The 14,106-nt window shown below is 46.5% G+C and overlaps 1 protein-coding gene across 1 annotated transcript; it reads left to right on the top strand.

Moving 5' to 3' along the window:
* Positions 1-2,213: 2,213 nt before the first annotated feature.
* Positions 2,214-7,422, top strand: SUPT4H1 (SPT4 homolog, DSIF elongation factor subunit). Its single transcript, XM_081173254.1, has 5 exons — positions 2,214-2,388; positions 3,610-3,716; positions 5,640-5,695; positions 6,122-6,175; positions 7,086-7,422. The coding sequence occupies exons 1-5, from the start codon at positions 2,320-2,322 to the stop codon at positions 7,151-7,153; spliced, it is 354 nt and encodes a 117-aa protein (XP_081029380.1). The 5' UTR covers positions 2,214-2,319; the 3' UTR covers positions 7,154-7,422.
* Positions 7,423-14,106: the final 6,684 nt, after the last annotated feature.

The raw sequence follows: 14,106 nt of genomic DNA, 5'->3' as shown, positions 1-14,106 counted from the left end.
CACAGTGTTCCTGAGCACCTCTGTTTGCATCATAAAGGTATAGTTACCAGATGTCCCCATTTCCGCGGGACAATCCCCAGATTTACAAATCTATCCCTGGACAAAATCTGTCCCCGGAATGTCCCCGGATTTCATTTAATGTCCCTGGATTTATATTTTAAGTGGTGTAGATTTATTAGTAGGGAATGAATGTTGCGTGATTGGTTCAATGACACAATACACATCATATGGGGACTTCTGCTGAGGCAAAATGGCAGGCGCCACGGCAGCGAGCAGCTTCTGAAGCCAGCCAGAGCCAACTGTACTACCAGGTTGGTCCGGGTTGCTGAGACTGCTGCTGCCGCTGCCGAGGGGGAACTGGGGATGCCCGGTGCGTCAACTGGGGGAACTGCTGACACACACCCCGTGACCTAAATCAAGCCAGGAGCGAGAGCGCCCAGCCACCTGGCTGACTGCCCAGTGGCGCTCCGGGGCCAGTAAAAACCCTGGAGCTGATGCAGGGAGAAGGACAGGAGGAGAAGGAATAGGAAGAGGAAAGAGAAAAAAGAGGGGAGCCCTGACCTTGCTGCGCCACCGCTGAGGAGAGGTAGGAGAGTACCGGGAAGGCAAGGACATGTGGCCGAACCCAGGCCCGGCCCAAGCCTACTCCATGGCAGCTAGCGCTCCAAGAGAGCAGGACAGGGCCCAGAGGAAGGTCGCGCGACAGAGGAGACCACAGAAGAGAAGATAGTACTTCTTTTCTTTTTAATAATATTTTTCTCTCTTAAAAAAAAAAGCGTCCCCAGATTCTGGTAACCTTTGAAAAAAAATCTGGTAACCTTACATAAAGGTTACATAAACCTTACATATAGTAAGCTGCCTTATACTGAATCAGACCATTGGTCCATCTAGGATTAGGTCACTATTGTCTGCACTGATTGACAGCAGCTCTTCAGGGTCTCAGATGGAGATCTCTCCCAACCCTACCTGGAGGTGCCAGGGATTGAACTTGGGACCTTCTGCACACAAAGCAGATGCTCTGTCACTGAGCTACACCCCTTCCCATTCAATCGCATTGGTCAGATCTGGCCCTATTCTCCATCCAAAACGTTGCCTCTGCTGCCTCAGCTATTGGGCCATCTTATTCTTCCAGTCTAGTCCATGTGTCTTTATTCAGGAGTAGGTTCCACTCTGTTCAGTTTAGTATTACAGCTAGGTATCCCCTATTTATCTTTCCAAGCCCCAAGAAAGTGTGTGCATGGAATCCGTCTGCTTACTTAGAAGTAAGCACCACTGAACGCTGTGGAGCTTACTTTAGAGTAAGTGATATGTACAGGGGTTCTTTATGAGTGTGTGGTATATATATGCATCAAACCATTTTCTGTTTTCTGAGACAAATATTTTTTGGGGAAAGTGGTTTCAATTTTATCACAAAATATCAACGTACAAAGTTGGGAGCAATAACAAATTAAAATCTTTTTTAAAAAATAGCATTAAAACCCCTCTCCATCTTTTTTTTTTTTTTTACAATTTGCTTCAGAACGTCTTTAATTAAGCTGGTCTGGAGTTCTTAATGCACATTTATAACATGCATGCATATTATATATGCATAATGTACATATTTTTCATTTCTGAGTTATGCAGGGAAAGGTTTTTTCATCTCAAAACATTAAGTTTCTCAACATACAAAAAGTGGGGGGAAAACCAATATGAAGTTATTTTTAATAATAAATACAGCAATGGCGATGAGAGGATTCCCCCCACAAATTCACATCAGGACCATTTCTGGTTTTTTTTTGTTTTTTGTTTTGTTTTTAAACTGATTTCGAATAACCTAAAAAATAGAATTTAAAAAGAGGTTCCAGCGCTGTGCTTTCAATTTTAAGGCGATACAGTTTCTGTGAGGAAACTTTCCCTGAGGAAACACTCCTGAAATGTTTTTATTTTATTTGGGCACGAATCTCCTGTCCCCTCCCCCGCCTCCCCCTCACTTCACAACCACAAAACGGTCGCTACACCCAAGAAGGCGCACGCGCGAGAGCCGCCGTCGAATTAAACGACTGCCGCGCGCCGTCTCCAAGGCAACAAGGGAGGAGCGATTTTGCGAAGCCCGCCAGCTCGCGCGAGGAGCTGAGCGCGTGCGCACAAAGAGATTAGGCAGGCGAGAGTGTGTGCAGGAGGAGAAAGCGATGGAACCATAGAGTTTCTGTTGGGTGGGCAGAGGGGCCGGAAGTCGTGTGTTGGCGCAGCAGAAGTGACGCGTTTCGTCACTCCATCCCTTTGTTTATTTCTTCCTTTCTAAAGCCGGACCCGTTCGCCGCTGGTCGGTCGGTCGCCGCCATGGCTCTGGAGACGGTGCCCAAAGATCTGCGTCACTTGCGGGCCTGCCTGCTCTGCTCGCTTGTGAAGGTGAGTGAGCGTGTATGTTGTCCGGTTCCACTTCCGGATAAACCGGAAGTCCCTGTTTTTTAATTACGGGGAATCATCCTGGAGGGAGCCAGTGTGGGTCCTTTGCCCCGGGGATCCCCCTACAAAGCAGGGTGGGGGAGCCCTTTCTGTTCCCCTACCCTTGTTGCCTGTTCACGGTGTGCTTCCAGACCATGGAGCTTCTGATTTAGCCATTGTGGCTCATGGTAGAAGTTGCTGGAGTTATTACTGTACTGTATTTAATTAAAGTAAATAAAAAAAAAATTGTCCAGTTTTTCCCCAGCACCTTAGAGACCAACTAATAAGTATTTAATTACTTATTGTGTTGAATGTATATGTCAACTTCTCTTCCAAAGTTCTCAAGCTAAAGACCTGTCAGGCTAAAGACCTGTCGATTTTATTTCGACAGGTCTTTAGCCTGACTTGACTTTATAACTCACCTAATAAGTGGATAGATGTATGAGAGGTGTGTGCCCATATAATACATTTTTGATTTGGCCACAGTGTTGGTGCCTGGATTGGTTTCATGTGCTTAATTTTTTGGTTTTTATTTACAAATGGTTCTGCTCCTCCTCATTTAATCCCCACAACAACCCTGTGAGGTGAGCTAGGGTGAGAGGCACTGACTGCCTCCATAGATTACCCATCGAGCTCCATGGCTGAGTCAGGGATTCTAACTCTTGTCTCCAAGGCCCTAATATAACAGTCTGACCATGACACCACCACTGGCTTTCAGACTTAACACTGTGTGAAGGATCCCTTCTGGGGCAGGACTTTGAGACTCTTTGGAGGCCAGTACCCCAGTCCTGTCAGCACCTGGACCCTGTTCTGATAGTGATGTCCTATCACTATCGGGCAAAGATTTTATTTCGACAGGTCTTTAGCCTGACTTGACTTTATAACTCACCTAATAAGTGGATAGATGTATGAGAGGTGTGTGCCCATATAATACATTTTTGATTTGGCCACAGTGTTGGTGCCTGGATTGGTTTCATGTGCTTAATTTTTTGGGTTTTTTTTACAAATTTTATAAATGAATTTATTTATAATAACTCTCATTGGTTGCCTTGTGAGGAAATGATGGAATGATTCCTTGAAAAGGTTGTGCTCCAGCAGGTTTTTTTGTTTGTTTTATTCAAGCTCTAGTTGTAGAAGCTTCCTTTTGAGTTCCTTTTCCTGATTTAATTTCATCTTGCTCTTCAGACCATTGACCAGTTTGAGTTTGATGGCTGTGACAACTGTGACTCCTACCTGCAGATGAAGGGGAACCGTGAGATGGTTTATGATTGCACCAGCTCTTCCTTTGATGGGTGAGTCTGCTTACTAATATTATTTATTGGATTTCTTACTCCTGCTTGACCAGGAGGTCCCAATGCAGCATACAACAATACAGTCGTACCTTGGAAGTCAAATGGAGTCCATTCTGGAAGTCCCTTCGACTTCCATAATGTTTGGAAACCAAATTGCGGCTTCTGATTGGCTGCATGAATCAGCCTTCAGCAAATCAGAAGGCATGGGAGCCCCATTGGATGTTTGGGTTCCAAAAGAACGTTTGCAAACCGGAACAATCACTTCCGGTTTTGCAGTGTTCGGAGCCAAAACGTCTGAGTACCAGGGCATTCGGGATCCAAGGTACGGCTGAATAAAAATGCAATATTTACTCACTTAAAAGAACTTACAGAAATCCCTCCCAAAAAAAGATTGTCTAGAGCAGGGGGCCACCCATGTGCCTGCAGTCATCTCTGGCATTCACATCGTACTGCAGTGGATTTTTTTCAGTTAACCACACCCAAACCACACCTAGTTGTGATGCTTTAAGACAGCTTTGCTTGGTTAGAACAACAGCAGCTTCTTGGGAACCCAAAGAAGTGGGGTCCATAGGCCTATAAGTTACATGGGTTTATATAGAGGTATTATGTTTACACATGTGTAGAAATTAAGTCATGTAATAAGCAGAGGTTGCAGTTAGCTAACAACCCTATCAAAAGAGCAAAAGTAACATTGCAGAACAAGGTCATAGATTCATCTATTAGCAAATTCCTTCATACTTCTTCACAGACATCTTGGCTCTTACAACATCCTTTCACCCAATATCCTCTTCACACTGCCTTTACATCTTAGGCTATCTATCAATACCTTTTTCTACCACCCTACTCACCCCTTGCTGATATTAGGCTTGGGGCAAGCATTAAACACACTAGGTTGCAATGTATGCTTGGCTGTGGTGTGGCACCCACAGCCATTTTTCTGGTAAGGTTTTTTGGTCATTTGAGTGTAAGCAGCCAATGACAAGACCAAGGGTTTTTTGACTGGTGTCCCCTCATCCAGCTGAATGACCATGGAAATGATAGCAGGGCAATTATCCATGGTATGCAGTGTTAAGTAGGAAGCCGAGTTCCTTAGAGATGCAAGATGTTGGAATGAGCTGGGCTCATGTGCAAGGGAAGGCAACTGACACAGGCAAAGAGGAGCAGTTGCCTGCCTCTCAGCCTAATAATTCTCCCCACCTGTGGATTGTGTAACTGAGTCCCGTGGCCTCTTGTGTGGAACAGGAAAAGAATCAAAGAGTTGCCCTCTCCTCTGCCTAGAAATAATGGACAAGTTCAGGAAACCAGTGAATTTAGGTATGAAAAGATGATGCTACTGTTTTCAAAATCCAATGATGGTTTCCAAGTCAGGAAAGAGATTTTGATGCTGAACTACACCACCCATCTTCCCAGGGCAATGGCCATACTTTCCAGGGCGGATGGGAGTTAGAGTTCAGCAATACCTGGGGGGCCAAAGATTCCTCACACCTGCTTTAGGCACATAATATAGTAGTAGCCCTGTTAGTATATTAATATGCCCCAAGAAGGCAAGTTCCCAAGAATGCTGGAATACTGGTTGCTTTTGATCATTCTTGGTGCCTTTGTGGGCATTGGATGTATGCAGTGAGGAGAGAACGGGGCATTCATTGGCAAAGCATGTGCTATGAAAATCTCCAGATAATGAGCAGGAAATTACTTTTGTTTAAGACCTTCTGAAGTTGCTGCCAGCCAAAATAAACAGTGCTGGGTTAGATGGGCCCATAGTAAAGCAGCCTTGTACGTTCCAGGTGAACAAGCAGTGTTCTCAGTGGATGAGTGAGGTGAGGGACCCCTTCAGGCTGAAACCCAAGAGTGCATCGTCCTCAGAGTAAGCGTAGGTTGATGTGACGTGTTCCTGCAGTTCTAACTCTCCTTGTCCTCTTGCAGCATTATTGCCATGATGAGCCCTGAGGACAGCTGGGTCTCCAAGTGGCAGAGAATCAGTAAGTCCACTCCTTTGTGTCCTTTCGCGCTCCGCCTTCAGCATAATTATGGCAAATGAAAAGTCAGATCAACCCAATTTCTCTGGAACTGGCTGTAAATCTTCAAGCTGTTTGCTGTTTCCTCTGTGTTTCCCTCTTGGTCTGCTACCATTTGCAGTTGAAGCAGCTTTTTATAACCTCTTCCATTGTTTTGCCCCACATACCTGGGGACCTTCCACCCCCCATCCTATTATTACTTTCTTTAAACCCTTTTTGCAGTGGTTTGATTCTCAGTTTTCCTCACAGCAACCCTGCAGGCTTACCAAGGTGGGGAGTAAGAGTGTTTTTGTCCGTGTTTCTTCATTGCTGTTCAGGATGGCCCAGGCTCCCTTTTCATAAAGTTGTTGGTTTAAGGAGTCATAACCAGAACGTGTTCTCTTCTCCCAGGTAACTTCAAGCCCGGTGTGTATGCAGTGTCTGTGACTGGCCGCCTACCCCAAGGTAACTTGCCAGGCTTATAGTAAGAATTAAAAGTCTTTCCTTGCTCACAAGGCTAAGCTGCTCAGTCAGGCCCAAGGGCCTTTTAGTACAGCATCCTCTTCAGGCCACCTAGATCCCCTAATGAGAAGCCAAAAAGCTGGACATGAGGTCAACCTGGGTTGATAACCTCAGACATTTCCACCTTTTTTGCTGTTGAGCCTGTGCTCATCTGGGCATTTCTGTCTTGAGGAGAAGAGCTTGCATAATATCACTAGAACTCACAGACATCTAACGAAGCTGAATTTTAGAAGTTTCAGGACAGACAAAAGAAACTCCTCGTGCAGTGCATAGTTAAACTATGGAACTCACTCCCACAGGAGGTAACGATGGCCAGCAATTGGATGGCTTTTAAAAAAGCATTGAGGAAAGGGAAATCAGTGTCTACCATCCATGATGGCTATACTCTGATTTCACAGTTGGGGGCAGCAATGCTACCAGTTACTGGAAACTGCAGGAGTGCTCTGGTGCTCAAATCCTGCCTGAGGGTTTCCCAGAAAATGTGTCTGCTTGGCATTGTGCGAACAGGATACTGATCTCTATGGGCCATTGGCCTAATCCAGCAGGCTCTTCTTATCTTATTTTATGTACATAATGGGGGTGGGAAAGGAAGAACTAGGCTCACAGAAAGAGTATAATCGGTCACCATGATTAACCTTGCAGCTGGTTAGGAAATTTGCAGTTTCAGGACATGATGCTTGCACACAGAGATGTAGATAAAACCCACTATGACAAAGCTTTGGGAATAATCTTTTTCTTGAATTTTGCTAATTAGCTAGCTGCAGGGTTGCTAATGCTACACACCTTTTCCTTTTCCTTCCTTGCCTCTTCTCCCCACCCCTTAAACATACATCATGCTTTTTTATTGCTGCAGGCATCGTCCGGGAACTGAAGAGTCGCGGTGTGGCCTACAAGTCTCGGGACACAGCCATAAAGACCTAAGGAGGAGGCGTTCCCACCCCTCAATTGATGCCCACACAGGCCTCCATTCCTGCTCAGAACTTGCCTAATGTTAAGAAACAAAGATCTCTTTGTGGGTGTGGGGTCTTTGTCTGGGGATCAAGAGTGGACTGACTGCACCATCCTCCTCCCTGCTAGCTGAGCTAGAGAGGGGCCTTCCTGAGAGGCTGTAAGTAGGAGTGACGGAAGTTTAAGTATTGACGATTTCTGTAAATATTCCTAATAAATTTAGTTATGGTGTCAGAAATTCACATCCTGACGTTTGCTGTTTCCCTTGCCATCTGCAAAACATATAGCGCTGAAAGTGGGGGGGGGGACTTCTGTTAAGCATGGACTTAGGCTGCAGGTTTTGTTCTGATATGGATGTGCTATTTTTTGTGTGGAAAGTGGCCCTCTAGATTGCTGGACTGCACTCCCATCAGCTGCAGGCAGGATGGCCCATGGTCCCAGAGAATGAGGTGTTGTCCAGCAGCACAAAGAGCCTCTACTTAGTTAAGGTGTGCTGGGGAGGGTTACCAACGATAATTAAGGGCCTGGAGACCAAGCCTTGTGAGGCAGGGTTGAGGGAGCTGTGTATGTTTAGCCTGGGGAAGAGGTGAGAGGAAGAGGGTGTCACGTTACTGCTGTCCCAGAGGGGAGAACCCAAACCAGTGGGTTCAAATGACAAGAAAGGAGATTCCGATGAAACATTAGGAAGAACTTTCTGAGGGAGCTGCATGACAGTGGAACAGGACCACCTCAGAAGGTGGTGGAATCTGCTTCATTAGAAGTTTTTAAACGGAGATTGGATGTCCACATGTTAAAAGATTCTTTAGCTGTGATTCCTGCATTGTAGGGGGCTGGACTAGATGACCCCTGGGGGTCCCTTCCAACTCGGTCCCTTCTAAGTCTACAATTCCAACTCTGCAATTCCATGATTCCAAGGTTTTCGTCTTGTTTTAAATGTATTTGCTGTTTTGTGTTTTTAGTTACTTAGTGTGCAAATTGCCGTAAGACAGTTACTTATAGAAGGTGATAAATCAATTGGGGATGATGATAATGTTTTAGAAATCTTGAACATGGCAAAAGACATTGGGAATGAGCATAAATTGAAATAGTTTGGGAAGAAATGGATGCATGACCAGCACTGTATTTCTAATGATGGCCACTAGGAGGCAGTACAGGACTGTTCCTTGGAGCAACTGTCTATAGCAGGGGTCAGCAAACTTTTTCAGCAGGGGGCCGGTCCACTGTCCCTCAGACCTTGTGGGGGCCGGACTATTTTTTTGTGTGTGGGATGAATGAATTCCTATGCCCAACAAATAACCCAGAGATGCATTTTAAATAAAAGCACACATTCTACTCATGTAAAAACACGCTGATTCCCGGACCGTCCAAGGGCTGGATTTAGAAGGCGATTGGGTCCCCGGGCCTTAGTTTGCCTACCCATGATCTGTAGCCTTCCAACCATAAACCGATTTTATATCTTTATCACCCACAGTGACCCTTGGCTCTTGAATTCTTCTGGTTTTTGAAGAAGTGATTACGGTCATTACATCACACAACTTCCAGCCATATCTGTGGAACAGGAGTGGGGAGTATTGCGGCCCTCCAGCAGTTACCAGACTCAAACTCCCACCAGCCCCTTCAGCCAGCATTGTCAGGAATGATGGGAGTTGTAGTCCAGCAACATCTAGAGGGCCCCAGATGTTCCCCACATCTGCCATAGAACTTCTCTTTGACACAGTATTTCATAACTTTTCCCCCTTTCCCTTTGTAGCCACTTGGGGCAGGTATTCAGCTGTAAGTGAGACTTGACCAAGGCCACAGAGTTTCATTTATTTCTAAAAATACCGTATTTTTCGCCCCATAGGACGCACTTTTCCCCCTCCAAAAATGAAGGGGAAATGTGTGTGCGTCCTATGGGGCGAATGCAGGCTTTCACTGAAGCCTGGAGAGTGAGAGGGGTCGGTGCACACCGACCCCTCTCGCTCTCCAGGCTTCGCGCAGATCTCCGCAAGCCGCGGGAGCCCGCACCGGGCTCTCGCGGCTTGCAGAGACTTGCCTGCATGCCGAAGGCTGGGTGCGCTGAGCTCAGCATGCCCAGGCTTCGCACAGCTCTCCTCCAAGGCGCGGGAGCCCAGCGCTGGGCTCCCACGGCATGCGGAGAGTTGCCTGTTATGGGGGCTGGGGTCGGGGGAAGCTCGGGCCTGGGGGGGAAAAATAATTTCCCCCCCTTTATTTCCCCCCAAAAAAACTAGGTGCGCCTTATGGGACGGTGCGTCCTATAGGGCGAAAAATACAGTACTTATATACAGTACTGGTATGCCATGAAAAATATATATCAAAGTGGTTTACAACATTAAAATCCAATAAGCCGTACAATAAACCCTTAAAAAGAGTTGAAAACGCACATCAGTTAATTATTGCGGAAAGGTGTATTCTTAATTGCCTGCTGATGCCTGGAGGAAAGAGAAGTTTTCATCAAGTGTTTAAAAAGTTGGCACAGAAGGCACCTGCCGAATCTTTGTTCGCAGTGTGTTCCACAGGACTGGACCAATGACACCAAAGGCTCAGTTCCTTGTTACTGTCAAATGAGCCTCACCAACACAGGAAATAGGCAATGATGCTCCTGCAGATAATCTGAATGATCAAGCTCTGGGGTATGAGGGGTTCAGGCCATCCGTGAGGTATTGAGGAATACAAGTCTGTGGGGAGGTGGGACTTGGACCTTGAACCCTGGCTCTTACGATCATGCACCCTTTTCCCCACTGGTGTCCTCAAATTGGTCCTCCTGAGCTCTGGAGCCTTTTCTTGCCCCTATTCTCTCTCAGTCCAAGCACTTAATCTACCCTGGTGATTCAGCGAGGTCTCAGATGTTGCTGAACCCCAGCTTCCATCATGCCTGGCCATTGGTCATAGTGACTGAGGCTGATGGGAGTCCAGCAGCATTGCCCACTTCTGCTTAAAAAGAGAAGAGGGGGAAAGGAATTGAGACATGGATATACAGTGGTACCTTGGTTCTTGAACTTAATCCATTCTGGGCGTCCATTCGACTCCCGAAACAGTTTGAAAACCAAGGTGCGGCCCGATAGGCTGCAGGAGCTTCCTGCACTCAATCGAAAGCCACGTTGGATGTTCGGCTTCCGAAAAACGTTCGTAAACCAGAGCCAATTTGTTCAGGAGCCAAGCCATTCGAGTACCAAGGTACCACTGTATTCCCTGGAGCATCCTCTGGACTGGTGACAGATCAGGAAGATCCACACTGCGTTGCAGCTATGGGGGAAGAGGTGCATGGATCAAGGAACTCCACCCACTTAGCATCATGTTGGTGGCAATATCTTTCCATGCACCAAGGCACTCTCTGGACAGGCACTGGTCCATCTAACTCAGTTTTGTCCACACTGACTGGCAGCAGCTCTCGTGATTCAGGCAAGAGTCTCCAGCTCAAGTGTGTTGAAACCCAGGACAGAGGAATAGGGGTCCTTCCACATTTGGGTTCCTGGAAATTCATTCCAAACATTATCCTGGTTCTCATGAAGTGCAAATGAGGTGATAAAAAAATTATCGTCCTGGACTGGTCTGCTTCATGGCACAGAGCATGTCTGGACTGCTCCCTCATGCAAAATGAATCCTAGTACAGTATATGTGAACTCCAGGCTGGCTAGAAGGATATTTTGAAAGCTAGTGTGGTGTAATGGTTAGAGCATTGGACTAGGACCTGAAAGACCAGGGATTCAAATCTCCATTGAGCTATGAAGCTCGCTGGGTGACCTTAGGCCTGTCACTATCTCTCAGCCTAGCCTATCTCACAGGGTTGTGGGGATTAAGTGAGGAGTGGGGGGGGGGACCAGGGCCAGCACCTTGAGCTCCTTGGAGGAAAAGATGGGGTAGAAATTGAATAAATAAAATATTTGGTGTGGAATTGTTCCCAGCCACTGTATGTAGTGCTGGGAATCCACTTCATTTAGAAAGACAGTGACCTAACTCCAAGGCCCAGGTGGGGAGGGGGGAAACTGTGGTTTCCGCTAAGTGTTGCTGGACTACAACTCCCATCATTGCTATTTTATTTTGGGAATAAATTTTAATTTGATTTTCAGGAATATAAACATACAACAAAACCAATTCCAAATCCAAGTATCAAGATTACTCTGAATCTCCTGACTTCCCCCCATCCCTTCCATGGGTCCTATTGCTCCTATTTTCCACTGCATATCAATACTTCTCCAATTTTTTTATCTTTCTAAATTATCTGTACATTCTGTTACATTACAAGTGTGTTTGAAATCCTGCCAATGTTTTAACCTGCTTACAATGATCTTGTATATAAATTATAAACATCTCTCCTTCTTTTTTGAAGTTCTTGTCTTCTTGGTTCCTGAGCTTCCCAGTTAATTTTGCCATTTCGGCACAGTCCATTAACTTGGTTTGCCATTCTTCCCTGGTTGGGGTTGTCTCTTCCTTCCATCTCTGAGCTAGTAGCGTCTGTGCGGCTGTTGTCGCGTACATGTTTATCATTGCTGACTATTGATCATACTGGCTGCTGAGAGCCAGACTCCAGCAATCTCCAGTGGGAGCACCAGGTTCACTTTCCCTGCTGTAGACAGAGATTGTGGAATCCTCAAAAGAAGAATCATAAAATTGTAGAAATGGGAGGCACCACATGGGCCAGCTTGTTTGACCCACTGCCACGCAGGAATCACAGCCAAATGATCCCTGACAGACAGCTATCCAACCTCAGTTTAAAAACCTTCAGTGAAGGAGAGCCCACCACCTTCTGAGAGAGTCCCTTCTTCTGTCACACAGCTCTTAATATCAGAAAGGAGCTTGATCTAACAGCATATACAGAACCCATAAGGCCAAAGTAGGAGATACTGTTGGGAGGGCAATAATGAATTCTCTCTCTGTGTGTACAATACTTCCTCTTGGTCATCCCACCTAACTCAGAGGATGGAGAGGGTAGCCCAGGAGGGGGCATTCTCTGTGGTGGCCCCTGAGTTGTGGAACTCCCTGCAGAGCTGAGTCTGGTATCTTCACTATACAGCTTTGGGCAAATGTCACCGTTCTGTCCCAGCCTTTGACAGCTGAGATGTGTGTTTTAGGACCCACCCTGCTCTTTCAAATCTAATATACTTCAACTGTTTTTAATCCTAAATTTCATATTGTAAGATTCCCTGGGACCTGTTGGTGAAGGGCAGGTAATTAACTTAATCATAATATAATATCGTCTCGTAATGTAACGTAATGTACAGTGGTACCTCGGGTTAAGTACTTAATTCATTCTGGAGGTCCATTCTTAACATGAAACTGTTCTTAACCTGAAGCACCACTTTAGCTAATGGGGCCTCCTGCTGCCGCCGCGCCGCCACAGCACAATTTCTGTTCTCATCCTGAAGCAAAGTTCTTAACCTGAAGCAGTATTTCTGGGTTAGCGGAGTCTGTAACCTGAAGCGTATGTAACCTGAGGTACCACTGTAATGTGATACAGAAATGTTTTCACTTCCAGTTATTGTAGTTTCCAAATCTCAGGCACCTAATACGTACACCCTGACTTCCCTGTTTTGAGAGGAAAGTAGATCAATGATACATATTCCATGAACCGGTAGTTGCAATTTGATATTTCTTGGTTTCCTGTGTCCGTGTTTGCCCAGGAACACGCCCCTTGCTAATCACTTTTTGGACAGTGCCTGCAATGGACTCGAGCGTTCTTCTGTTAGCATAAGTACTGACGCCTTGTTTTTGCAAGCTGATATTTCAAGATGCCGCATTGTGCAATTAACTGGAGGGCGAATACCATCAGGATACCAAGTCTGCTCATTCTTATGCTTTTGAAGGCAGCAAGCCGAGCACTTCAGATGCCAGATCCGTGGCTTGTGTGATCATGCGCATGAGCAAGGCATTGGTGTGTCTCGCTTGCTCGTGAGCCTTTGTCATTTCCCCCTTCTTCATCCCGTGGCCTCTTTTCCCCCCTTGGAGGTGAAGCAGACAAGCTTAATTACTGGATGCTGTCTCTCTGTGTTCTGGTGCCAGGCTGTGGCTGGTTTTTAATTTTGCAAAAGGCGGGCGTGAGGTTTGGTTGTCTCTGGCTCATCCTTGGCTGCCAAGATGCTCATTTAACTCTTGCCTCCTTGACGAGGCTGGCCTGAGGGGCCTGTCATGTCAGCGCTTTCACGCCGGGCTGGTTCTGAGGGTTGACTGCGTCACTTCCCATTTGGCTCTCTGCTTTTCTTCGAGAACTTAATTCCCTTCACCCTGCAGGTGATGGCTTGAAGTGAAAAGGCACTGTCATGTAGTGGGGGCTTGGCAGGTGTCCCCCCGGGACACGTTTATCAGGGGATCTGCCCTGATTTCCTGGAATCCAACCCCGGTAATTCATTTTATCCTTTCTCTCCATTTTACCTTTTAAAAACAGAGCTTATATTTAAAATAGAGCTTGTATTGCAGCTGCTACCCAGGATGGCTCGGCTCTGTCTCCATGGTCAGAGGCAGTAATGCTTCTGAATAGCACTTCCTGGGAACCACAGGAGGGGAGAGAGCTGCTCTGGGGCTTGGATCCTGCTTGCTGGTTTCCTACACGTATCTGCTTAGCCACTGTGAGAACACAATGTTTGACTAGGTGGGCCACTGGCCTGATCCAGCAGAACTCTTGCATGCTTTATTGAATTTTTACCCCACTCTTTCCTCCAAGGGACACGGGTGGCGCTGTGGGTTAAACCACAGAGCCTAGGACTTGCTGATCAGAAGGTCGGCGGTTCGAATCCCCACGACGGGGTAAGCTCCCGTTGCTCGGTCCCTGCTCCTGCCAACCTAGCAGTTCGAAAGCACGTCAAAGTGCAAGTAGATAAATAGATACCGCTCCAGCGGGAAGGTAAACGGCATTTCCGTGCACTGCTCTGGTTCGCCAGAACTGGCTTAGTCATGCTGGCCACATGACCCAGAAGCTGTATGCCGGCTCC

Source organism: Podarcis bocagei, assembly GCF_964188305.1.
Source record: "Podarcis bocagei genome assembly, chromosome: 15".
NCBI classification, from domain to species: domain Eukaryota; kingdom Metazoa; phylum Chordata; class Lepidosauria; order Squamata; family Lacertidae; genus Podarcis; species Podarcis bocagei.
Note: the sequence above shows the minus strand (reverse complement) of the source record. Positions and strands in the feature narration are given on the sequence as shown.

Bases quoted from the DNA above. Each gene is read 5' to 3' on its own strand.
- SUPT4H1 (XM_081173254.1), top strand. From the start codon at position 2,320: ATGGCTCTGGAGACGGTGCCCAAAGATCTGCGTCACTTGCGGGCCTGC. The intron at 2,389-3,609 runs GTGAGTGAGCGT...CTTGCTCTTCAG, and splicing joins TGCTCTGCTCGCTTGTGAAG to ACCATTGACCAGTTTGAGTT. The intron at 5,696-6,121 runs GTAAGTCCACTC...CTCTTCTCCCAG, and splicing joins CTCCAAGTGGCAGAGAATCA to GTAACTTCAAGCCCGGTGTG.